Source organism: Pogoniulus pusillus, chromosome 11 (genome assembly GCF_015220805.1).
Source record: "Pogoniulus pusillus isolate bPogPus1 chromosome 11, bPogPus1.pri, whole genome shotgun sequence".
In the NCBI taxonomy this organism is placed as follows: Eukaryota; Metazoa; Chordata; class Aves; order Piciformes; family Lybiidae; genus Pogoniulus; species Pogoniulus pusillus.
Window position 1 is genome coordinate 25,093,377 of NC_087274.1, and position 26,335 is coordinate 25,119,711.

General features: G+C 45.3%; 2 protein-coding genes across 12 annotated transcripts in view; one reads left to right on the forward strand and one right to left on the reverse strand.

The window, feature by feature from the left end:
* The window catches only part of CTBP1 (C-terminal binding protein 1), a 198,364-nt gene extending 190,439 nt beyond the window's left edge, over positions 1-7,925 (reverse strand). The window contains exon 1 of one of the 6 annotated variants that reach the window (XM_064151524.1): positions 7,837-7,925. The gene's annotated coding sequence lies outside the window, so the exon portion shown is untranslated. Of the gene's footprint in view, positions 1-3,089; positions 3,171-6,511; positions 7,262-7,608 lie in introns of those variants that run through there. The other 5 variants (XM_064151528.1, XM_064151529.1, XM_064151523.1 and 2 more) reach the window with 5 other exon arrangements.
* A 521-nt stretch (positions 7,926-8,446) lies between these two features.
* Positions 8,447-26,335, forward strand: part of MAEA (macrophage erythroblast attacher, E3 ubiquitin ligase) — a 41,200-nt gene continuing 23,311 nt past the window's right edge. Inside the window, exons 1-4 of one of the 6 annotated variants that reach the window (XM_064151539.1) lie at positions 8,501-8,588; positions 16,191-16,273; positions 21,076-21,258; positions 25,072-25,275. In XM_064151539.1, coding sequence (XP_064007609.1) covers positions 21,151-21,258; positions 25,072-25,275 — 312 coding nt within the window. In that variant the 5' untranslated portion in view covers positions 8,501-8,588; positions 16,191-16,273; positions 21,076-21,150. Of the gene's footprint in view, positions 8,593-8,615; positions 8,721-16,190; positions 16,274-19,260; positions 19,282-21,075; positions 21,259-25,071; positions 25,276-26,335 lie in introns of those variants that run through there. The other 5 variants (XM_064151538.1, XM_064151534.1, XM_064151540.1 and 2 more) reach the window with 5 other exon arrangements.

Sequence of the window (26,335 nt, forward strand, 5' to 3'; positions counted from 1 at the left end):
ACTCTCTATCTCAGCCCAAGGGCTTTTTTTCTGTTACTTTCCCTCCTGTCTGTGTGAGAGGAGAGGGGCTTGCAAGAGTGGGTTGTATTAACCAGGGCAGAACGCAAATAGTGAGGCTTTTAAACTTTTCAATAAATGAGATTTTAAACTCAAAACCCAAAGCATTTTGACTTGAGAATTTCTATTGTGAAAACAATTTGCAATGCATGTGAATTCCACTGCTGCTGGGTCTCTTATCTACCACTTTGCCAGAAGCCCAAGAGTTCACCATTTACAGGTTTAAACCACAGCATTGCAGACAGCACTGAACACAACCTCCTGAACAGGTATCTCTCAGAACACCTGAGAAGGGAAAGCTGGGATTATGACCCATGAAAAGCTGAAAGTGTTTGCTAGCAAATCCAACCTCTGAGAACTTTCCACACCCCATGTCTGGACTATGCTGAACTGCTAGTTGGGCTGTGGGTTCCCCCCTAGAAATGCTTTTCAACCACTGAGCTGGGCAGCAGAGCAGGCAGGAAAGGAAACTCAAAGCTTTTAAAGGTTTCATTAAAGAGGTTTTCTATTACACTGCCAAAACCCCAGCACATTTTAACTGCTCTTCCTCAAAAGCTGAACACACCTCAAATCCCTAAGGATGTGTCTGCACTGTCATTGGGGATGCACTTTTCACTATTATAATGGTTCTACATTGGAAATAAAACCTGTCCTCTCCCCTTCCTGTTTCCTAAGTATTCCCAGTAGCTAATCACTAATTAGTAACTCTGGAGGTTCTCTCAGATGATACGACTACTATGTGCAACAATGACAATCCTCCCTGTATGCCTCTGAACTAATCAGCATCATCTAGAGTTCTTCCCTGAAAAACTCAGGGTAACACTGATCCCTTTTCAGAGAAAGAAAATTAGAAGCATGATTTAAGTCTCTCTGGCTGCAGTTCAATCTCCCCCAACATTATACCAGCCAAAAAACTATCCTCTGATTTTGTTTTCCACTTCAGATGACCACCCTTTTGTAAGATGTAAAATAAATCTTAAATGCATATCTCACATGAATGCTTAAAACCAGGAATTCTCTGAGACCCTAATCAATCAACAATGCTTAATTCTGCAAGAGCCTAAACCGAGTTAATTTGTATTATTACACTTCACTTGATTTTATGCTGTCACTTGGTAATGTCAAAATGTGTGCTGGGTTCTGTTCCTGTTTTGTCGGAGTAGGATTATTAAAATATGGAAAGGATTGATTTCATTCCTGTCTGCATGAGCTGCTGCTGCTATCCCCAACCAGAAAGACTCCTTTCTAGAATTATCACCAATACATATTCCAAGAGAGTGTTTACTTCCAGCCTGCCTCTGTTCTAAAAGCCTTCTTGCTATGAATTCCCAGAGCAAGGCTACAGGTCTCCTGCTCGACATTTCTCTGTAGATTTTCTAATCCTTTTCTCCTTAATCTCCATTATACAAAAAGAAATCCACATATGCACGATCTGCGAGGAGCTAAGGAACTTTACCTCTCACCATAGTTACCACAGCTGATTTCACCACTGCCTCTGGACAGTGAATCATTGTCCTTTAACAGCTCAGATTGGATTTGTGTATGCCTCGATACATTCAACAAACATAAAATCCTAAACACAGACCAATTTTGTGTCATTAGTAGATAAATACGTGTCAATTTCTGAGGCTGTAAGATAACACTCCATCCACCTCTGCTGTTTCTGTGTTGTTTTGCCAGGATCTCAGAGGCTACAACGTTTAAATGTGTCACTGTGACTGTTATTTAAAAGATTTTCTGTCTAATTCAATTCCTTGGATGATTGTGAAAACAATTTTACATTCAGATTTTCATTAGCATGCTCAACTATTCTGTTGGACTTCTGTTTGTTTGTTTCTCATGGTAACCAATGTTATTTTACTTGATAGAGGCTGCCCAAATATTAAGAGGCAGTGGGAAGTGGCAGGAGGTGATCTATGAGCATACATCTTGTGTGACAGAGGGGAGATGGCAGGAGGTGATCCAGGAGTATACATCTCCATAGATTCGGTAATCCAGGAGTATACATCTCCATAGATTCATGGACTGGTTTGGGTTGAAGGGGACCTTAAACATCACCTAGTTCCAACGCCCCTGCCATGGGAAGGGACACCTCCCACTAGCCCAGGTTGCTCAAGGCTCCATCCAATCTAGCCTTGAACACCTCCAGGGAGGGGGCTTCCACAACCTCCCTCGGCAACCTGTTCCAGTGTCTCACCACCCTCACCATAAAGAATTTGTTCCTAATCTCCAGTCTAAATCTCCCCTCTTACGGCTTCAATCCATTCCCCTCAGCCTGTCACTACAAACCCTTGTAAAAAGTCCCTTTTATCCTGTGTGACAGAGAGGAGATGGCAGGAGTTGATCCAGGATCATACATCTTGTGCCACGCAGATTCTTTTCCTTGCTCTCCGCCGCCTTTTTTTTCCTTCCCTCACCAACACCACTCCACACACACAGCGGGCCCCCCCGCGCCCCCCCACGCCAGTAGCAAACAGGCGAGGTGTGGAGCAGCCCCAGGGTACCGTACCCCGCTCCCCACAACCCAGCTACAGTGGGCACGTCTCGGATGCAGCCCGGCAGCTCCAGCAGATGCTCCGCAGGTCCCTTCATGAGCACCGTGTGCCCCTGCCAGCTCCGGCAGCGACACAACTCTGCTGCCAACATCTGCAGCACCCATCGCTTTCCCTCCACATTCTCTCACATTTCCCCGATAACTCCGAAAGGCTCCGCGGTGTTAAAACCACAGCCCCCCAGCAGTGGAACCGAAAAGATCGGCGGGAAGGAGCCAGAGAGGGATAAACACAAACATGGCGAGTGGCCGGGGGTTGTTCGCTGTCAGAGCGGCTTCCAGCCCAACATCAAGGCTTTTGTTAACGCGCAGCGGTCATTTGCATGGAGAACCAGCAGTCTTCCCCGGTACACACAGCGCAAACCCCGCGCAAACCCCGCGCCCCGACCCGCGCCCGCGACCCCCACAGCCTCGGAGAAGGCTCCCAGCACAGAATGGTTCGCGGCGAGCCCCGATTTCGGTATAAAAACAACGGACAAACCTCGGGAGCGCTGCCCCAACCGGGGCTCCCTGCTCGGCTGGGCTGTGGCTGGCACGGTCAGGCTGAGATGGACAAGTCGGTGCCCCCCCGCGGCACCGCTGCCCGCTGCCCACACCCCCAGGGCACGGCAAACTTTGCAAAGTTACCGGGGGAGCAGTGAAAGGGCTGCGGAGCTCAATGGCAACGGAGCAAAAAGCCCTGCCCGGGCAGCTCTGGCAGCAGCAGCAGCCGGGCACTGCTTTGGAGTTTGGGCTGTGTCAGCACTTTCCTCCTAAACCCCATCAGTTTTTAGGGGGCTGGCCCTCAGAAAGCAACAAAAATTAAACGGCTCACGACTAAAACAAAGTCATAATTAAATTGCTCACGGCTAAAAAAATTGCTCCCCACGCACATTTTGTGCCTGGGGGGCATTTTTTTTTTAGCCATGAACAATCTGAAAACATCAACCATTTCAAACAATAACCTCTGCGGCTGGGGTTGGTTTAGGGGAGTTTCTATTTGCTTGTTGGGTTTTGACATTTGGTAATTTCCTCTCAGATAGAGAAACAAGAACACAAACAGCTCTAGCCTATTTACATCAGGTAGGAACACTTAGATGCTTTGCAGGTGCAAACTTAAAGTTATGATTAAAAAAAAAAGGAAAAAAAATAGTTCTACAGTTATATTATTACTTTCCTCTAAAGTAAATATGTGCCCTTAGAGTAAAAAATTGTGCAGCAGCCTAAATCTGCTGGGAAAGAAAGTCAAAGCCTAAATTTTGCTGATCTAGAACAGCTATGAAAAGAGGCAGCTCCTCTGATCCTTACAAAACTCAGCATATCAACACTTGCTCGTCAGAAGGCGCCGCTCTGGGAAATTCTGACTTGGCAGCGCTGTCACACAGCTATCACATAAACCCCAGTAGCACCCATTAAAATGGAACAATCCATCACAAATGGCCAGTTGCTGTGAATAACTTAGCAAAGCAACAAGCTCCCCAGCTGGAACGAGGAACAGCTCATCCTCATTATCTTCTAGAAGTTATACTACTCCCTGAACACCTCTCTCAAGGTATCTGGTATCAGTACAGGTCATCTCTGTTTCACAAAAGCAGCCTGCCCAAAGTTTGAAGAGAAGCTGCCTTGATAGAAACACCTCATTCTGTCAATGCTGTGCACAGTAGTCGCTAAGATAAACCCAAAGTCCTCCCATTATTCAGAAGTAAAAAATCAAGATGAAGTCCTAGGTATTTCACAAAGCATGTAACTGACCAGAACATCAGGAAGGCTTTTACTTCTTCACTCTAAGATAGACAGTGGAGCCACCACCCATCTGCTCAGGGGAAAAGCTTTTCAGGCCAGTGGAGCAAGTCATACCCCTCTCTGATCCATCACAGGGCTTTGCATCACTGCCTTGTGCCAGTCTCACCTCCTAAAATCAGAACTGACGGTGCCACATGCATTTCTGCCTCTCTGGTACCAAGGTTGTCATGCTCACAAAAAGGAAGGAGAAGTAAGTAGGAACACCTCAATATACAGCAGCTTTCTTTGGCCCTTGGGAGCATAGGACTAAAGTTTCTGCTTTGCCCCACCAAATAACACACAGAGTGTGGGTGGGTTTGGAAGACTTGAGTGCAGCACTCAGTGGCAGATGTTCTTCTCCACTCACCCACCTGCAGCAAAGCACAAATATTCTAAGATACCATCAGATGAGTAAAATTCTCCTAAAGTTTTGGAGTATTCTGTATGTACTGATTGATTTTAACTAACTGCTAATTCACATTAATAAGACTCTAAATAAGGACAAGCATCAATTGATTTTGATTCAACTGGGCAACGCCATGAAATACAAAAAAAGAAGCTAATTTTTATTATTCCTTTTTACACCAGTGGGGGACAAGGTAAAATAAACAAGATACAGCACACAAACCTTCTCAGTAAATCCAACTTTGTGTTTCTATTTAAGAATAATGCAGTAAGATTTATAAGCACTATAAAAACAAACTTGTATTGTTAATTAAACTGAATTTAATTAAATTAGCCTCAGCTTTATGACTTTGTATGGTAGGTTAAGCAAGAGACATTTATTAACCTAATATTAAAGAACACAGTACAGGCTCTGTATATGAATAACCATACCCAGGAATAATAATAACCATAAATACTTTGTTAAATTCAGCAGGAAACTACAGATTTTAGCAAGTTCAAAAGACGATTAGCTTCCTCCTTATTGCCACATTTATCACACCAACATTCATATTATAAACCAACAGCTGCATCCAGAAGTTGAAAACAGTCCAGACACACATAGGTTGTGTCAATATTTGCACATGGAGCCCAGAACATCAATTAGTTGACACTCAACACTCCAAGCTCCCTCTCTAAAGCTGCAATATTTAAAGGTTAAAGATTAGACATGCTCCCTCTTGTGTTAAACTAAGAATACACGGGATACATGCTGTTTTCTCTGACATGATGGTTGCTTGGCCATCTGTTCCATTAAGCAAACCCTTTAACTTTGGCTACCAATGCCTGACAAACCTTCACCAAGAATTCTTCAGTTTAAAGACACACTCTGAGCACACAGCCTGCATCCATAGAATATCCGTGTTACACTTGAATTAGCTACTGTGTTATCAGGTAGGACCATTAAAGGATCACATGTAAAAAAATCCACTGCAAATAAGTGGTTTGGGCAAATATAAATCTAGACTTTGTAAATACTATAAAATATCTCCCTCTTTCAGTCCCTACAAACATCACAGGCCTAAAGAGTAAAAGCATACCAAGTTCAAGCCCTGCAGTAACGTCAATGATACCAAGCACTGTGTAGCAAGTTTCCTTCTAAATATTATCTTGCAGAATGTATACAACAGACAGGAAGAACAGGAAAAGTTGACAACACCACATGATTATGTTTGTAAATACAGCAACAACAGAGCTAAGTTTCCAGACTCCCACTTGACAAGCTCAGGTGAAGCCTTCCCTGCACATAGCCCTGATGGAGTCAGAAATCCTCCCCACAAAGCCTCTTGCAGAATCCAGTCCCAGGAGCGTGTCTGGACATGAATGTTAATCCCAGGTGTAACTAAAAGATGTTTTTACTAATAAACCTCTTAAACAAAGGCCTTTGCACCTGGTGTGGGCTTGGCAAATTACACTCAGGCACACATTTGCTGATCATGGTCAGTTCCAGCGTAAGTGCCAGGGCAGCTGAGAGGAAACACAAACAGCCTGCAGTCTGAAGAGAATCTTACACTCAGCTACAGGACTTTGCACGTTCTCTTTTACTTGCCACCAGCCCTTTGTGGTGGACAGAAGATACCCTCAGTGCAACAGGGTTGCTACCCATTTGGAAATTAATGGTGTTACCAAGCATGCTAAGAAATGCACTTGTTAAATATGACCTGCTCTTTCAAGCCACGAAAGCTACATGTGTCTTACCTTTCTGGAAATATTTGTGTCTCTTTTTCTACGGCCTTCTGCAAACCACAAATAGGGCGACCAGGAAATTCAGGCAAGACAGCCAAACCCACCACAATTACTATTGGATGAAGGTTTGGGGGCGTCCTTAAGGCCTCAGAGCACAGGGGCACACCTCCCGAAACACATCTGCTGACAACGGCAAGGACCCGCACCGAGACAGAACTTTGCCACTGACTTCAACAACAGCAGTTCATGTCGCCGCACAGAGCTCTGATCGGCGTGTTCCCACTTTCTCTTGCTGTGCGACAGATTTAACAGCTCCAGGGGCTCACAAAGTGCTCCCACCGCATTCCTGAGGTGCTCAAATCACAGTGGGAAGCCTCACGTAGGGTACTAAGAGGGCACGTGTTATGGTTGACTCTCAAGACAATGCTCTCCACATACTATAAAGCAGTTCTGTGTTGAAAGCTATTGGTTTCATCACCCAGGAGCAGTTTTATTCCCTCAGATTCCTAAGTAGAGACAGCCTGCAGGATCAACTCCCTTTTCTTTTTTCTGCACGGAAGCCACCCAAGTATGTTTGACAGAGGAATTATTGCTCATTTAAGACACTGCTTTCAATGGCGATTACGGCCCAGCACCTCCCGTGGACCGTTCTCCGGGACTGAGCAGAGGTCACCAAGACATGCACGTCTGCGAGCGCTGCGTTACACAGACCCACAACTCCCCGCAGACAACTGGAGCCCGCAGATTTAATCCCCGAGCAGCGAAACGAAGAAACCGCCGGAGCTGCAGAGCACTGCCCTGAGCCGCAGAGCACTGCCCTGAGCCGCGGCTCGCGCCGCTTCACAGGGCAGTGGGCAGGGAGAGGGAGCAGCAACAGAGCCGTGCCCGGCCCGGCTGTGGGCGCCGGCAGCGACTGAAGTGGCTTCCCACCCCTGCGCACGCCCAGCCGGAGAAAGAGGGCGCTGGGCCAGCAGAAGCTGCCGGCCGTATGCAAGCTGATCAAGGACCGAACGCCAGTCAAACCCCCCTCCCCACCCCCCTGCCCCGCGGGGAAGGCGAGACCGGCGCGGCTGCTGCGGGATCTGCTCCCGCCCAGCACCACCTCTCACCGGGGAAAGTCAGCGCCTGCCCGCTCGTCAGCGGGGCCCCGCCGCGGCCTCCCCTCCACAGCTCGTTAAGCGGCTCGGGGCCGGCTCCCCTTCAACGGTAAGGGCAAGCAGCTCCGCACCGGGAAAGGCGAAGTCGCGCCGGGTGCCTCTGCCCACGCGGGCTAGGGAGGAGCGACAGGGAGTTCAGCGCGGCGCCGAGAACCGGGAGCCGAGGGGAAAGGGACTCACGCTGTCTCTGCTATTTAAACCTCTTCCCGCCGTCTCCGCCTCACTGGCTCTCCCTCGCTCTCTCCTCCCCGCGGAACTTACTAGGGACGGCCCTCCTCCCTCAGACGATATACACATAGTCGCATGCCGCGCCGCCGCTGCCCCGCCCACCCTACCTGACCGCGCCGTCCGTTCGCTCAGCTCTCTGTCCGTCAGCATGGCGGCGCGACACCGTTGGCTAGAGGCGCTGCCCATCAAAAAGCCCTCCTCACAGCCTGTCCCAGGCTCCTCCCTCCGCTCCGCCCTCCCCTCCCCGGACCCCTCGGGGGTGCTCGAACGGCCGGTTTAAGTCACCGTCGAATTTACTTTTGGGGCCCACCTACTAAGCTCTAAAAGGGATTCTGATTGGGTAACAGGAAAGCCGTCTCTATAGCTACTGGGTGGTTGAATGTCCATAACACCCCAAGCCCCGCCTACCCCGATGGCGTCACTCCATTCGGCTTGCCCGCGCGTCGGAGTGACCCCACCTATTCCCGCCACATTGCCCAATCAGGTTCGCCTCCTCAAGCGCTGAGGCGGTGCCCGTGAGTATGAAAGGAACGTGCGAAAGGACGCCCCCCATTGGCGGGTGCTTCTCACCCCACTGTTCACTCCGGCTGTACCACCGCCCCCGGCACAGGGGTGCAGGCTGGGCCCGGCGCCGGTGGTTCCGCCCGGCTCCATCAGCCATGGGGCGGAGCAGGGCCGCGGTTACCCGCCATGCCGCGCGCGCTGTAGGTAGCTGCCTCCGGCCGGGCTGGGCGAGGGCGGGGGAGGAGGTGGGAGCCTAATCCAAGATGGCGGTGCAGGAATCAGCTGCTCAGCTCTCAATGACTTTGAAGGTGCAGGAGTATCCCACTCTCAAGGTGGGTGCTGAGCCTTCTTCCCTTTCCCCCCGGCGCGGAGGAGAGGGCTGAAGCCACTCGCGTCCCACCGGAGCAGCGCTGAGAGAGAGATGAGGGCATGGCGAATCGGGTCCCTCGGTCCCCTTCCATCTAGCTCCCCACCTCAGGAACCCCGGGGGTCTCCGGGGCTGTGGGGCGGCGGTGGGGAGGGATTCCCGCTGTGCCGCTGCCTGCTTGTCTCCGTTTTCCTCCTCTTGACGTCTGGGCTTCTGCCGCCTCGGCTTCTCCTCTCCCCCTCCCCCTCCTCGGAGGGCGAGGGACGTGCCTGGAATATGCTGCTGGCCCCGGGAGCCTGCCCGGTGGTGAAGGGGAGGCCCCCGACACGTCTAGGGACACGGCGATGGTCGTGGAGAGATGGAGAAGCTGGATGAGGAGGGGAAGGGGGCGTCAGGTCCTTGTGGCAATGCGAAGCTGCGGTGTAGGGAGATGTGAAGGGCAGAGGGCTCGTCCGGGGTCAGGCTGGGGAGCAGGGTTTAGGGGCGTGGGAGGGATGGCTCAGGCCGGCCAGGGGCTGCTTTCAGCGTTCATCCCGGATGATCAGCTCAACCGACGTGGCGTTGTTAGGAGACCTGCGGAAGGGAAGGGAGTGGAGGTGGCAGCAGAATATGGTTCCTTAGCCCCCCGAAGATGGAGATGAGCTTAAAATATAGAAAAGCGACAAACTTACTAGAAGGGGCTGGAGGCCTGGAGGGACGAGTAAGCGAAATGCTTAGGTTTGGTACCAGCACCAAGTTGGTTAAGGCGCTGGGGCTGTCTGGAGGTTGGTAGTTTCCCAAAGCTGTGTGGCTGGTCTTCGGCTTTAGCTAGGTATTGTCAGGCAAATGAAGGACTCAGCACTGAGCGGTAAGGTCATCGTCTCTAAGAACTGTTGAACTGGAAGGATGATGCTCACAGCAATCAATGGAAACCTTTGTTTGAAGTCTTGTCCTGTATATACAGTAGGTCTACCACACTAATAGCCATAGCTGTGGAAGGGAGCTCGGAGAAGGTTCTTTACTGCAAAATGCTTATTTAACTGTCTCTCCTGCCAGCATGTCAGCATTCTTCTTCATTTATAGAAGGCGTTTATGCAAAGTAAACTTTGTTGTGCTGAGATTGTGCTGCACTTCCACACACTGAGGGCTCTGTGCTCTTTGCAGTGTTTTGTTTTGCAGGTTTTCTAGCCGTGTTCTTGTGTGTCTCCTCAACTCTCCTAGCTTCATTCTACTTTGGTCCAAGAAGCAGAAGGACAAAGTCTTGATTATCATTTTACATATGAAGGCTTCTTTCTATCATGATGAAGTTCTTCAGAGCTGACAGCATCAGGCTTAAATTTTCTTAGTAGCTGTAAAGAGCGCTCTAGCACTTTCCATAGCCAGGACAATGTGAAGGCATTTAAAGTTAAGAAGATCATATTTAAGCCTGCATTTTAGTTGTATTCCAGTTGTTATCACAGCTTTCCTTGTTACATTCCTGAAAAATTACTGGCAGTAAGATTCAGGGAGGTTTTGTTGTGCTGTTTATGACTTAAGATGAATTGTCAAGGTGCCAGCCATTTAAAAGGTAGAAAATATATTTACTTTGATTTTCTACCAGCATTCTTTCTGCCTGAAAAATCTTAACAAAAATACACATAAGAGAATGGAATGTTGTTTATAAAGTTAGGAAGTTAAATAGTAAAAGGGTGAGACACCCTTGTGCTGAAACTCTTAATTTCCTAGCAAAAGTGATGTTTATTGATTTATTTTTCCCTCCCAGCACACTGTCAACTTCTAGACTGTTCCTGTTGTCTGTAATGGCATTTTTCATTGTTTAAAAAAACTGCCAGAACAGTGTCTGCTCGAATCTTTTGGATGTATCCACTTAAATGTCTTTAACTGTGAGTCATGTATCAAAACATTCTAGTGCTGGAGGTGAAAAATCAACGGGGAGAAGGGAATACTAAAGCTGAAGTCTTCTCAAGTGAGTTGATATGAAATCCCATTTTGTTCTTTAGAAGACAGGTGCCTGGAAGCTTCTGTGGTGCTGAGCCTGTAATTCTTTATTGAAGCCCTGTGAAAGGAATGCTTATAACTTCTTTAACGTTGTCCACCAGTTCAGCAGCTCGGGTATTTCTTTTGCAGCTCTGGATGCTGGTGATTTTCCCTGATAGAAGTAAAATATAAAAGGTCGTAGACTTGTATTTGTATCCTTCCTGTTTCCTCCCTCTAGCTTCCTCATGCCAACATCACTAGATAATAGTTGTGTAATAGCTCCACATTCACAGTGTGTTCCACAGAGTGCCTTTCATGTGCAGGAGTGCTCAGAGCTGCAGAGGGAAATCCCTTTTCCAGAGCTAAATCGTGGTTGCTGCAGGAGTGAAGATGCTTCAGCCCTTCTTCAACGGCTTGGCTCGAGGAAGTAAATAGACTACTTGAGCTCAACCTAGGGAAGCTATTGGTGTGGACAAAATAATATGTGAATATTTCTCCCCCCCATTCCAATCCCTTCTCAAGGACAAGAAGGCTGCCAGATATTCTTTCTCCATAATGCTGTGGAATCCTTTTTTTCGTGTGTTCACTGATAGAGAATTGTGCTAGTCTCATCTGAGAGGATGAAGCAGGAAAGCTGGCAGTTTAAAAATGAATGAATGCGAACATTGTTATCACAGTTCTCTGCTGAAGCACTAATAAACAAGTGATGACAGGAAGCCAGATAATTCATCCATATCTTTGAAAGTGTGAATAATTATTGAACTGAACTAGCAAACTATATGAAGCAAGACCCTAGAACTGGAAGATGTAAGACCTGAAAGCAGGCATGATCACTTGTAAAAATATTCTTATCTGAGCTGTTTGCTGGCAACAATTTAGTTTGAGCTGGGCTGCAACTGCTTTAAAAAGCAGCTGATGGAAAGGAGAGCTGAAGCACAGAATACTTGAGCACCTTCTCAGAGCTGCTGTTTGCTTTCTGTTGTTGGCAGCTGTGGCAGGGGAAATACTGGCAGCAGATGTAGTAAGGCATTACTTTCTCATGGAAATACCATGTTTACCTGACTGCTGAGCAGGAGAACTGGTAGGAGAATAGGATTATAGGAGCTGTACATTGGTTCTGTCCCAGGTGCATGAAACTCTGGAACAGCTGAGGTTAGGAGGGACCTCTGGAGACTAATTCAACAGCCTCTCCTCAGACCACAGTCAGCTAAAGCAGGTTTCTCAGGTCCTTGCTCAGACTGTTCTTGGTTATCTTCAGAATGGGGCTTGCAGCCTCTCCAGGCAAACCTTTGACTGCCGTTAGGGTATAAAAAAAACCCATCTTTTGTTTCCATGGGTATTTCTGTGTTAGTGCCCATAGCCCTTTCACTGGACACTGCTGTGAGCAGTCTCTTCATTCCCCCCAAGAAGCATGTATACACATTGATTAGACTTCCCTTGGGCCTTTTCTTTTTGAGATTAAACAGTCCCAGCCCTCTCTGTACGTTACTCACTGCAGTATGTGCCTGCCTCTTGTACTGGAGACCCAGAACTGGGCACAGCACTTCAGATGGGTCGGACTCAGGGAGAGTAGCAAAGGAGCATCCTCTTCCTTGATCTACTGGCAGTGGTTTCCAGCCCAGAGTTCTGTTGATCTTCATTACCACAGGGACACATTTTCTCACTGGCAGCTTGTCCACCAGCACTCACAGCTTTCCAGGCTGTTGTCCTCAGCATGTGGTTCTTCCTTCCCAAGAGTAGGGATTGGCATTTCCCTGAGTTTTTTGAGCTTCTTGTTTGTCAATTTCTGCAGCTTGTTGAGATCCCTGTGAAGGGCCTCCACAAACATCTGGCACGTTAACAACTCCTCCCAGTTTTGTGTCATCTGCAGGCTTTGGAGGTGCACTTTGATCCATCGTCTGGGTCACTAGTGAAGATACCAACCAGTTTAGGGCAGCTACTTTTCCCACTGAAGTGGGAAAGGTGCAGGAAGATTTTTTTTGTTGCAAAATTGGTTGCACTGCTTCAGCTTTTCTCTGTTTGTAAGCTTTGCTGTAGTTGAGATTTTGTTATGAGAGACAGAGTGCTTCTGGCAGAACTTGAAAAGACAGCATTAGAAGTTGCTCAGCTCAGGTGGTTGAGGCAGAAGTAAGGAAACTTCACAATATCACAGGAGGGTAGGAGTTGGAAGGGATCTTTGGAGACTGACTCCAATCCCCCTCGCCAAGGCAGGTTCACCTAGAGAAGGTCACACAGGAATGCACCCAGGTGGTTTCTGAATGTCTCCAGAGATGGAGACCACCTTTCTAAGACGCCTGTTCCAGTGTTCATCACCTTTAAATTGAAGAAGATCATCCTCATGTTCAGATGGAATTTCTGATGTTCAAGTTTGTTCCTGTTACCCCTTGTCTGTCACAGGGCACCACTGAAAAAAGCCTGGTCCCAATCTTGTGCTGTCTGCTGCACTGTCAGTACATCAGCACCCAAATCCATGTGGCGCATCTGGGGAGTCATTTGTGAGGTAGCAGGTTGCCAGGATAAGCTGATGTGGATGCTGCTAACAGCCAGCTTGGAGCTAACTCTGTGTCTCGGGCTAAATCTGGCAGCGGGCCGGGCACTGTGACTCACAGTGCACACTGTCCCTCCACGCTGCTGACTAACAGGCTTCCTGTCCCCACACATCATGTGTGCATCTGGGCAAACTGGCCTGGCACCTCCTGCACGGCCTCACTGTGCTGCAGCGTGTTCAACACCCCTGGTACTGTGGGGGCTGCAGGAGGCGTTTGCTTTTGGTAAGCAGCTACGGTAGGAGTTGGCTCCAGTGGGAACTGGTCTCCTTCCACTCCTGCCCACTCCCTGTGAAACACATTTTGAAGTGATTAATGAAGGAAGGAAAAACAGCAAAAGGCAACAAGGCGGTGTGGCCAGAAGCTAGAGATGTTACTTGATTATCCACTGTGCCTGTGGAGAAATATTTCTGGGAAAACACTCTCAAACATTCTAGAGAAGATGTCTTGTTAGTATCTTTTTGGTGAGCTCTTGCCTACTGTTGAAATTCACAGTTGTAGTGCCCTTTATTTGTGGTGCTTTCAGACCATGCGTTTGGTTATGGTCTGTGAGTTTGGTTTGTGTGTGCTGCCTGGTATAGAAATGTTGTGTTTGTATGGCAGCTAATGTGCTGGGCCCTTTAACTGTTGAACAGAAACAGCTGTGAGATCTTTGGTTCTTTGCATGGTGAACCTTGGGCAAGAGCTGGGAAAGGAGTAAAGATGAGCTTCAAATGTTTGCTAGTTCCCATAACAGGAAGAAAACACAGTGTGCTGGGCCTGGAGCTCTTACTGGATAAGGTGGACCATGCAGTGTCAGGATTTTTTTCATGTGGTCTTTCAGTTCAATAGTTTCTGTATTAATCAGCATACAAGTGCCCTTTTTGGGCCCACAGTTTTGGGAAGGTGCTGTTTTGGTGGATGGGTGTTTGCTCTAAGGCTATGTTGGCAAAATCCATTAATCCTACCTGGCCTCCCTTAGCTTACACCCTGAAGATACACTATCTGGGAAGTGTTGGCTAACCAGTGTGTGAAATACACCATGTTACTTCATTACTTAGGATGCATTATTGCTGGCTTAAATAAAGCAAGTTTTTGCTAAGCTTTTATTTGGTGGTCAGTAACTTCACTGCCTCACAACCTGCAATTGATTGTTCTCAGCTCTTCGAGTGCTTTGCAAATTGCCTTGAGTTGTAAACCAGTGAGAACTGAAGTAAATCAGCTAATATATTAGGTAGGACTTTGGTCATTTATTCTGCTAAGGGTCTGCTGAATCAATCCTTAATTATTTGTCTCAGGAGCAGTGCTGCAGCTTCAGCTGGAATGGGTTATTTTGGGAGCAATCTAACTGTAAATGGGATCTCTCACTTAAAGGCTACAGCCAGGATCCTGGTGCCTGGACTGTGCAAATACAGGAGGACAACAACCTCTTTCATTTAAAGAGATGATCCTGTGATTAAAGTGGACAAATATTTGGTGAAGAAAGGAAGATCTAACAAAACAAAGGGACATAAACCCACTGTGTGACCTTAACTTAGCAACTTGACTACGTCTTTGTGCAGGCAGGGATGCGTAGGGTTTTGTTAGTACTTGGATATTTCTATTGGAAGGAGAAAAGGGAAGAAATGTTCTGAGGCATGAGTCCAAAATGGCAGCTGTAAACAAGTGTTTTGGGAAGGACTGGTCCCTGATGTCCTCCGTGTGGCTCTAGACAGGGCTCTAAAATGGCTGTCAATTGGCTTACATAAGGATGTGGGACTGCTTTACATAATGAAAGTGGCTTTGTGAAGCACTTAGTTTTGTTGTTGGAAGCCTTGTTCATAATGTATTCAGTAATAAATTACTAGCAGTTTGTGTAAAAGGATAATATTTTGAAGGATTATAATTGCTTCTGTTGAGTAAGTACGTGTGCAGCAGATGGGTAGTCAAGAATTCTCCCTGCTAATTCTCTCCGGTATTGAAGTAGCAGCTTTGAATGTTATAATGATCTCTTCTTTCTAGACACAGCTGCTCTAGAAAATGCATTTCTGTCTTCCTACATTGCCAAACTGACATGTTTTTCACTAAGGGAAGCTACTTGGCTTTAAACTTCAAAAAAGATTGAAACTTTAGAAAACCACTGTTTGAAATCCAAAGGATCTGCAACTGCATCTAGGTTTATGGAATTATTTTGTCTGGTTTGATCTGTATCTGTGCAACACTTTCATTATGCTTAATTCAAACCTAAATGGAGCCATTAATCTAAAGTCTCAGGAATGAGACATGCTGTTTGCTTTTAACTTTATGCCTTTTCTTATTTTTGCCTCAAACAATTAAAAAAAAAAAGTTAGTGTTTCAAAGGCTTGATAAGAGCTACATGCCACAAGGCTTCATTCTATGAATAAGGGGGGATATAATTCACACTTTGGATGAGTTTGGTAGCAAATAGTGATGCTGACTCAATTCTGAAATAATCCATGAAGAAAGTGTATAAAAATACAGAAGTTCAGTAATTTTAGGTGGAAATGTTCACTCCTCATTGGTTTGAGGGAATGCTTGCAGTAGTTTATTGCACCCTGCCTCATTTTCCAAATGGCATCACATGTAATAGATGTTCCCCATTTTTCTGTTGAAGGTAAGCTTGGTGAGCTAATTTCATATCAAGGGAACAGCTTAATGCTCAAAGGTGTTTCTTGCTGGGTTTACCTTTCCTCTTGGCACTGTTTATTAAAGCTGTTTTGGAGATGCTTCATTTCTTTTCTGTGATCTTTCCTCTTAGAGCTGAGTTGTCTTTGCTTCTGTCTTTTAGAAAAGGCAGTTTCATCACTGAACTTTTCCCTTTCTTTTCCCTGCATCTTTATGGCTGGCTTAATTTCATCTATGGCATTTGAAAAAGCATATTTATAGCTCAGAACGTTTTCAGCTGGATTGTCTTGGAGACCTGTAGATTCATACAAATCTCTGGTGCTTTTCAGGTGTTATAAGCTAACACAAGTGAGGAGAGGAAACCCATTGAAAGGAGAGCATAGTTCTGTAATGGTTCCCCTCACCTAATCTGGTAGGACTCTTATTTTATTTTTCTTGAAACTTTTTGTTCTTCCCACTAATTATCTGACTTTATGTGCCTGAAAAGATTTTATTTCTTATTTTTAAATCCATTTCAAATTCCCTCCTGGCTGTAATTGAGTTCATTTACAGAGATATACAACGTAGGTGTTGTGTTCAAAAAGCATTCCTCACATCTCGTGGCAAGCAGATTGAAGCTTTGAAGAAGGGGTGGTTCCCACAGACATCAGTGAAGCCAGGATGTGGAGTTAAAGCTGCCCAGTTTGAGTTGGTCTTGCTCTCAAGTGAGACCTGATGAATTTTTCTCCTGAATACAGGAAGAAATGGAATGTTCTTGTGCAGAATTGCAGGCCCCTGCAGGATGCTTGCTTCTGTTGTCTATGCTGTTTGCTGTGAAAATCTGTTTTTAGAAAATAAACTTATGAAAATTCCAGTTACCAGGAGGCTGGGGAATAATTAATGCTCTTGCTTGCCCTGCCAAATGCTTCTTCCTTCAGTTTGATGACTCTCTTGATGTATCAGTCTTGTTCTTTAATTTCCAACAACCAAATGACAGCTGTATAAACTGCATTTTGCTTTCTATTTCTGTTAAATCGGAGTAGTTTCCTGTGGGGTAGAAACTTTTTGATTAGTGTTGTGGTATGAAAGAGATGGTTTGGGATTTAGTTTCCATTTGTGCTTGGAATTCTTTAGCTTTGTACCTGCATAAGGGAAGAGGGAATCTAGTCTGTCTTGGATGTGAGCAGAGAAGAGTTGGAGGCATGGTGTGCAGAAGGTCTACTGAAAGGCTAAAGACTGCTGGGAGGATGGAGGAATGCATCTATGAACTGTCCTAGAACTTGAGTTGTGAAAGAAACACCTGCAGTTCAGGCTTGCAGCATGGCTATGTGCCAGTGAGGAAAACTCTAGGGCAGCAGCAGAATGGTAGCTGAGGTTTTGTGCAGTAACCATTGCAATTTGTCCAAACTTCCTCTACCTCTAAAGCAGCAGAAATGATAGATGTAAAACTTTTCTTCAGTAAGCTTGTGTAGATTAGGGAAAACCCCTTTCTGCCATGGCAGTGCTCTGATAAATACTGCAGTGCTTTTTTTTTGATAGCTGTGTAGAAAGGCAAAGTAGAAGACTTTGCTTCAGTGCTTCTACTTCCTTAAGTAAAATTTTAGTGAGAGTCCTAATCCAAGTAACTTTTCTCTTCCAACTAATGGCTTATTGATGCAGAAATACCATCTTGCCTAATGAAAGTTAAGCTCATGTGCAGCAATGCATGGGCCTTGAAAAGAGAAGTCATGTGGTGCAAAAATACTGTATTTGTATGTTAAAAATAGGGAGTGGTGGATTTGAATGATGGTTTATTTGTATTGCTGAATGTGTTTTGGGAGTGTCCCCTCCAAGGAACTCCCTGAAAGAGGACAGAAGCCCTTATGTGGGTAGGTAACAGGATGAGGATAAGGATAAAATCAAGATTGTGTTGCCAGCCTCAAAAGCAAGAAGATGGTGTTGGGGTTCTGCTGGCACATTTGGTGGTAGTGCTGATGTTCAGTGAGTGCTGAGATGATCTGTTTCCCTCGATGAAGTAAGGATAATAGAGATGCAGATGCAACCCGAATGTGGAACAGTAGAGAAGTCTTGGACTGAAAGTACTGAAATACAGTCAATATAGGCAAGTGTGGTACAGTTTTTAAGTAGAGTGGAAAGAAAAACAATCCTAGTCTTGGGCAATAACAGGGTTGGAAATGATCATTGCTTTGTGGGATCTTTGGGTTATAGTGAAAGTTTTCTGGGAAGGGTCAGGTTCATGTTGGCAAACCTAGGACAAAAATGTTGTGAAGGGGAAGAATGGAGAGAATCATGTAGCAATGAAAATCCACCATTTCATCTTCTTTCAAGTAATTAGTTACTCTTCTCCCTTCCCTTTTGCTGAAAAGAATGTAATCCATCTGGAAAATGTCTCCAGAAGGGCAAGAATATTTAGAGATATGGATTGACTATCTTCAAAGAGTGGTTTAGAAAGAGCTTCTTCGATCTCAAGAGACACTTGAGGCATAGGAGAGAGTGAATGGTCTTTCTTTTGCTTCCAGAAGAACAAAAAGGCTTTGAATTAGGCTGGCAGTTGATAAGTCAAAACCAATGAGCGTTTCTTCACATGTATTGGGCTGTGAAACATCTCACTACAGGATGTTGCAGTGCTGAAACCTACAGGTCAACATCAACCAGCAGAGGTTATGGCTGAGAAACACCCTGTGTTTCCATACTATAGAACTTCCACTTCTGTCTTAAGACACCCAAAGAGACTGCTTGGGATTAGTAATTTTGTTCTTGTCCTTTTTTTTTTCAAGTGCCATCCCTTTTCTGTATGTTGTCAGAGAAAGGATGGTGACAGAGGAGAGGCTTTGGCTCTTGCAAATGGAGATGAATTTGATGTCTAAATGAGCAGTGGGAATCCATGACCCAGTCTTTCTGTAGAGGAACTCATAACATTAAAGTAGGAAATAGACCTCTTCAGACAGTGTAGCTCAGGCTTCTGCTCAAATCCAAGCTAACTTAAAGCTCATTAGAGTAGCTTGGATTCCTTCCCGATTCCAGAAGCTTCCAGGTGTGGAGAATCCACCACCTTTATGGGCTGTTGCTTTAGTGTGTGCCAACTGTCCATGTTAAAGTATCTTTTGCCTTATGTCCAGCTGGAATTTTCTCTGCCAGTTGTGATCTCTGGCTTCCCTTTTTTTCTAAATTCTGAGAGCAGTCTGGCTAGCTCTTATCTGTGACCCTCACCTTTAGGCAGTGGAAGGCTGCTATCAGATTGTGCTGCTCCCGGCTCCCTGCAGCCTCCTGCAAGTGAAACAAGCCTGCCCCTCTCAGCTTCTGCTTGCATTTCTATCCTCTATCAGCTAACCATCACGGTGACAGCCTTCTGGATTCTTTCTAGTTTGTCAACATCTCCTTTGGCAGGGGAGAGGTGACCTGAAAACCAGACTCAGAATTCCAGATGAGTCTGCATGAATGGTGAGCATGAAGAACAATCGCTCCTCTTGCCTCACTGCCTTTAGTGAAGTAACTCCTGAAATGAGAGATTAGTTGGATCAGGTTATTCAGTTTCTGCCTCTCAGGTAGCTCCTATCATGGCTGTTTCTAGGTGGGACATGTGCAGAAGACTGCTGCTAAGCAGACTTCCCTTCATATCACAGTGGCAAAAACTTGCTTGTGGAAAAATATGTGATTGTTATTTCACCTCTTGTGTAGGCTGTTCTTATTTCAGTCAAATTCCTTTTCATTAGGTGTAAGCTGGTTTAGCACATGCTGAAGTTGAGTGGTGTGTCTGCAGCTGTGGAAGCTGGTAAGCAAAAGTAGCAGGCTAGAGCTTTGAGGTGCCAAGAGAACCCCATTAGACAGATCATTTGTCTTAGAGGAAGAGGATCTTTTTTATGTTTCATCTGGAGTGTCCTTATGTTGTATGTGTACTACAGATCAGAACAAGCTGGTGCAGGTCCTATGAAGTCTTAGAAAGCAAGTGCTTGGACTCTTCTTCCTTGCTCTGAAACTGGACTGTTTCTCAGTGCATCTGATTATGTAGTAACCTCTCTACCAGGGCCCAAAAGCAGAGTGGACCCTGGGGATATTTTCTTGCAAGCAGATATCAGGAGGAAGAAAAGGGATGCAATCCTGACATAATTGCTTAGAAGTGATATACTTGGGAGATTTGTAATCAAACAGATCCACGATATGTACCAAACAGAACATGGATTTGCATTTCCTGTTGTACCTTGAATGTGTGTAATGGGATTGCTGGCTAAATTAGGCCTTTGATTAATGGCAAAGCAATCAAGATTAACATCACTACCTGGAAGAGCTGATGTACTTGTTTATGATAAAAGATAGGGGTGAGTTAAGTGCATAACCCTGCAGTGTTTGTAGTTCTAAACTTCCTGTTCTTGTGAGGTGGGAGAACTCCCTGTCTGAATTGCTTATGATGTCACTGCAGTGGAAACATGATTGGAGCAGCTTAACTTCTACTGTGAGTTTTCCCCAAGTCGTCACTGCCCTAATGTTTGACCAGGCTGTAACCTATTCCCTTACATTCATCCTTCACAGCTATCAGTAGCAGTTTTGATGTTGGTGTCCTGTAAGTGCATGGGACACGTAGGATGGGGGACCTCCAAGACTGGTGAGCCTTGAAGTCAAGGGATGGAACCTCAGAGGACCTTAACCAACAGTCCTGCAGTATAGGTTGCAGATGAAGTTTCTCCTCCTACTTGTTAGTCCTATTGGAGTTAACACTAAGGAGTAGTCCTTCATGAGCGGAAGTAGGTGGGAGGCCTGCTAGATTCCCTGAACAAGCAGTGGTCTAGTCTGCAGAACTTCAGCACCAATATGCAGGACACTGCTTTCTCATAGGTAACTCCTCTCTTAACTCCTGAAGAGCTGCAGACTTAAGCCATGTTCTGAAGGGTGATCTTCACTGCAGTTCACTTGTAGCTTGCCTTTTTTAGAGTCTTTGTCTCCATTTCTCCCTCAGCTGTTTCCTTCAGTAAAAGCAAGATAGGTGAAGCTGGCATGAGAAAGGAATCTCTCAGCTCTTCTTTCCTATCAGTGCTTTTTCATCATCTCTGAAGTTAGCTCCTTGCTGAGAGGGCTTAAATAAGACGTTTGATATGAGAACTCACATTCAATCAATGAGTTAGTGTTCTGGAAGCTGCGTGTTCTTCTGACTAGAGCAGATAAAATCATCAGTGTCTTTAAACTCTAGAAGAGATGACTTTGTGGCAAACAGATTCTAATGGCTTGCCATTTCCTATGCAGGTGCCATATGAAACACTGAACAAACGGTTTCGAGCTGCACAGAAAAACATCGACCGAGAGACAAGCCACGTCACCATGGTGGTGGCAGAGCTGGAGAAGACGCTGAGCAGCTGTCCTGCTGTGGATTCAGTTGTTAGTCTCCTGGATGGAGTAGTTGAAAAGCTCAGTGTTCTGAAACGAAAGGTAAGTGGGTGCTCTACCTTGTGGTTTCTCTGTCTTTGCAAAGGTAGCAGTAGTTTTCCACAGTGCTGATGCTTGAAGTTTCTGACTGAAGATAGAGGTAGCCCTGGCCTGGGAATGCCCAGCAAACTGTCAGAGCTTGCTGGGTCTCGCTTCAGTGTGCTTGTGAAATGTGCCTTGGTGTTCCATGACTGAGTATGCTAAACCTCGGAGAGGTCATGTTAATATGTATTTACAGTCCTGAAAAGGAGCTTCTCTGCCACAGGAGGAGAAAGAGAGTAGCCAGATGAATTGATTTGTATCCTTTCTTGCCTGTCTAATGGGGAGGCTTGTGTGGTTTCATTAACTGAGCACTGAGAAGCAAACACATATAGAAATGAGGCTGAAAAATGTTTAAAACCCCAGGGAAAGTCGTATGTAGTGCTGAGGCTTCTTTGCAGAGCAAAGTGAGTTGTCCTGCATGGTTACTTAAACGTTTTATGAGCAGTCAACCTGCAGGTTGGAAGGTTCCCAGGGAACATTACTGTGAGCATTTTAAACAAAGTTTAGCCAGGGAACCTGCTTGTTCAGCCTGAATGCTTGTGTGAAATGCAGCTGAGCTTGTGGGCCTTCACCATATCATTCTAAGAATGAGTTTAAAATATACCCTCTGTAGTACAAACCATCCTTATTTTGGATGAGAGTATTACTCATCCTGAGAGTTATCAGAGCGCTTGCAGAAACATCAAACCGGCTCTGTCCCTTGGCTCTAGAGCTCTGCTTCCCCAAAAATAAACATGGTAACAGACTCATTTCATTAAAACTTAAATGGAATAACCAACAGATATACATCTTGATGCTTCACTTCTTAGAGTCTCAAAACATCTTGGAGGTTTTGGTACCATGATTTGGGGTTTTCTGCTCGGACAGATTAGCTGGGTGTTGAAAACCTGTTGTGCAAAAGACTTCATAAATATAATTTCTGGTTTCATCTTAGGTTTGGGAGACTTAAAGAGGTCTTGAAGATATACTTTCTTCACTTCTGTTACTTACAGAAAGAAATCACTGCTATTTCTGCAGGAGGTGTTAGCTTTGGCTTCTGGGTGTCTGGTAATGACGTGGAGGAGTTATTTACTTGTTAAATCTTTGCTGGCTGTGGAGGTGTCTGGGGGCACTGCTGAATGTTTTGGGTGCAAGGCTCCATTTTGCTGTAATTGCTCATTTGTTTTTGGCTGCCTAAAAGACTGTGGGCAATCTTACAGCTGCTCAGAAAAAAGGCAAAAACCCCTCTGTTCAACGGTACAAGTCTTCTGAAATACAGAGGTGTTATTTCTACTCCAAACCCTCAGCTGTAACCATTTTCTGTGTAATCTCTGCCCCAAGCAAAAAGATTTGTTTTCTTCAGGGCCTCTGGACCTATGTGGGATCTTTTCCTACTGTGTTTAGACAAGGATCTGATGATCTGCTGAGACAGCTCTAATAGTATGAGATGCTTCCTTTATTTAACACCTTACTCTTTAAAAGGGCTTTTCTACACAGCAGGTTTCCTGGGTTCTGAAAATGATCCTGCTGAAACTCAGGCTTTTGTGTTTTCCCTCTTGTATTCTGTTTAATATGCTTGTTCCCTCAAGTTCAATTAACGTCCAGCAGGGCAAGTCCAGGGCTTCAGAGGGTTTTGAGAGAATCTCTACCCTTTCTGAATGCACTAGAAGGATTAAAAAAAAAAAACATGCAAGAGCTGTCTAAGTCCAGATACAAAACGATGAAGTGAGAGGAGGCTCAACCTTTGTGCCTGGCTGCCTTGAAATCTCCTAGTTGTATTCAGAGAAATTCTGGAGGCTGCCTTCACATCTGATAATGCTGCAGACATCTAACAAGTGAAAGTGAGTTCTGGCTTCAGTTAGTGTTTGCTTTCTGAATCTTAAAAGACTCAGCTTCTAACTTAAAATACTGATCTCCAAACCATATGGTACAAGATAAAGTTCAGTACAGCAATAGAAAGAACTCAGCCTGCAGTAATAAAAATAACTCAGGCTGGAGATGTTGACGTGGATTTTAGTCAAAGACTATCTTGTGTAGTGACTGGGCTGTTAGATACTTGAGCTTGGTATCCAGGGCCAGATCAGTCAGGCTGAGTTGGGGTATGCTTGGTAGGCTTTTCCTGCACAAGCTTTCACTTATTTCACCTTGCTGTGCAAATACTGATACTGACAGAAGAAGCCTGTGGCTGAGCATGTGTGGGAAAAGCAGTTGGAACCAACCTGTGCTTCCAGAGCTGGATGCTGCTGTAACATGAATAGCTTCAGTATGAGGAAGGTGGCTGTGGCAGCTTGGAGTGCAAAGTGGGCTGGCAAAACCAGCCAGGTTCTCTGTGCTTGGCAAATCTTTGTGGCTGCAGTTGGGCAGTTTCTCAGATGCCAGCCAGTTTAGAGGTACCAGCAGTAAGACAGCCCAACCTGGAATTGCATCTCTAGTGATGGATCACATGTGGAAGTGGTGTCTTCTGTTCTGCTTTTACCTCTGCAAGCTCTCCTGTGTTCTGTGGTTTGGCCTGGCACACAGTTGTCAGCTAGCTCAGAGTGATGGTATATCTGGAGTAAATGGCCTAGTAATGTTGGAGTAGAACTTGCCATCTAACATGAAAGTTGAAAGAAAGCAAGTGTAGCTTGAGGGTTTGGGGTTAATAGAAAAAGAAAAGTCATTGCAGGTATTTTGGGGAGGTTGTTTTGCACTGGGTGAGCCAATATGTTGGTTTAAAAAGTCATTCTGCTTCCTTTGAGCAAATCTATTTCCCCTAATCTCTTGACAATAGATTCATATTTCTAAAGCAGCAGAGGTAAGTAAAGTAATACCAGTTTAACAAAACCAACTTTTGTAAGGCTACTCAAAGGTCCTTGAATGAAGGGTGCTGAGAGGCCAGATGTTTATGTAATTGTTATTATTGCATGACTGATTAAAATGGCTTCAGTGTATTAGAAGTAATGTGGGCTTACTCTGCATCACTCCTCAGCAGAACTAATGCAGCAGGACAGCTTCTGGGAGAAGCCATACATAGGTTAGAGGTGGAAATTCATGTTTTTTAAGAGCCAGATAACTGTAAACTTTCCCAAAGCTCTTTGTAGCCTTGTAGCAGTTCTTGCTATGGCAGAGATCTGGCTGCTTTTAGACTGGCTGTGCATGAAACAGGAACATGCATGTGTTCATCATGTCACAACTTGGAATTTAGTGATGTGCAGGAATATCTCAGAACTGTGCTAGCTGCACCAAGACTGGGCATTGCCACAGGAAATGCCTCTCTGAATATAAAAAACACTTTTGGGAGTTAACAAGAAGGCTGGAGCACCTGCCCATGGGGGCAGACTGAGAGTTGGGGATGTTCAGCCTGGAGAAAAGAAGCCTCTGGGGAAGACTTTAGAGCTTCCAATACCTGAGTAGGGGTAAATAAAAGCTGGGGAGGGACTTCTCACAAGGGCTTGCAGTGATAGTATGAGGGGCAATGACTTTGAGCTGGAAGAGACTGAAGGTTAGGAAGAAATTCTTGACAGTGATGGTGGTGAGACACTGGAACAGGTTTCCCAGATAGGCTGTGGATGCCCCCTCCATGGAGGTGCTCAAGCCAGGCTGGATGAGTCTTTGAGTGACCTGGACTAGTAGGTGGTGTCCCTGCCCATGGCAGGGAGTTTGAACTAGTTGATGTTTAAGGTCTGCTTAAGCCCAAACCATTCTCTGAATTTATGAATAATATGTAAAGAACATTAGCAACAATTGTGACCGTGCTTGGCTTTGAAAGCAAATTGAAAATACAGAGCTCTTATTTTTTCCTCTCTCACTTTCCAGGCAGTTGAATCGATCCAGGCTGAAGATGAAAGTGCCAAGCTCTGCAAGCGTAGGATCGAGCACCTGAAGGAGCACAGCAGTGACCAGCCAGCTGCTGCCAACATGTGGAAGAAGAAGCGTATGGACCGGATGATGGTGGAGCATCTTCTACGCTGTGGCTACTACAACACAGCTGTGAAACTAGCAAGGCAAAGTGGCATTGAGGTTAGTAGCAAGGTTCACTAACTAGCAGTGGAAGGGAGGTTGCCAAAGAAGCAATTGCTGCATCCTTGTGGCAGCTTCTCTTATCTACTAACATGTCTTCACTGCTACTATTTATCAGTGGCTTGTTTTAGGCCTCAGTTCGTTCTCCTTACTTGGCATCCATTGTGTTTTAATGTATGAAACCAAAATTGAAGGCATCATTTTTAGTCACAAATTTTAAAGCTTTTAGTTAAACACCTTGCCCTGTTAAAATGCAGAGTAATTCTGAGATGTCATACAGAAGTTCTGGTTAGACACCTTTAGGCTGCTGAGTAAGCAGTTGGTGAAGCTTCCCATCTGTCTAGCTTAGCTGTGTGTAGGTGAGTAGACCAAGCAGAACAGCATATAATGATTGCAGGAACAGCTCTTTTGTTGAATCATCCTACTGTTCAATGCAGCCAGAGGCAAGCTTACTTGTACTTTAGAAACTAAGCCTCAATAGAGTTTAGTTTTTTTAACAGCCAGTATCTCTTGCATGGTCCATAGAAACTTTTTGCTGTTTTGCTTACCTCACTGTTTACAACTCTGTGGTCATCATTTTCCTTTTTTGTGGTTATTTAGCTGGGTTTGCTTCCTTCTCATAATTGCTTATGAAGTGTTTGGCTTTGTGCACCTTGGTGCAGTCTCTTTATGCAGAGCAATGAATCCAGACTGTGCTCATCTGGCAGCCACAAGGACCAACTTTAAGCATTTGCTGTTTCTTTAGAGAAATCATGTTTTGCTAATTTTAGATAGCATCTCCTCTTTGATCCTTGGTGATCTTATGTTCTTTTAGTATTCCTGACACCACAAGGTGTGCAGTTTTTGAGGTTAAAATCTTGTCCTGTGAAGATGAAGTTGATGAGTTAGGTTGTATTCTGTGACTCCTGTACTTCCTGTCTTAGGTGACATAGCTCAACACACTTCTGAGAGCCAGGTGAGGGAACAAAAGGTTGTTGTGTCAAATTAGTGTATGTACCTGCTCTTTGTCCTGTGCAGTGAGCACACTTGCCACATGTCCCTTAACCAGTCTGCTTCTGCT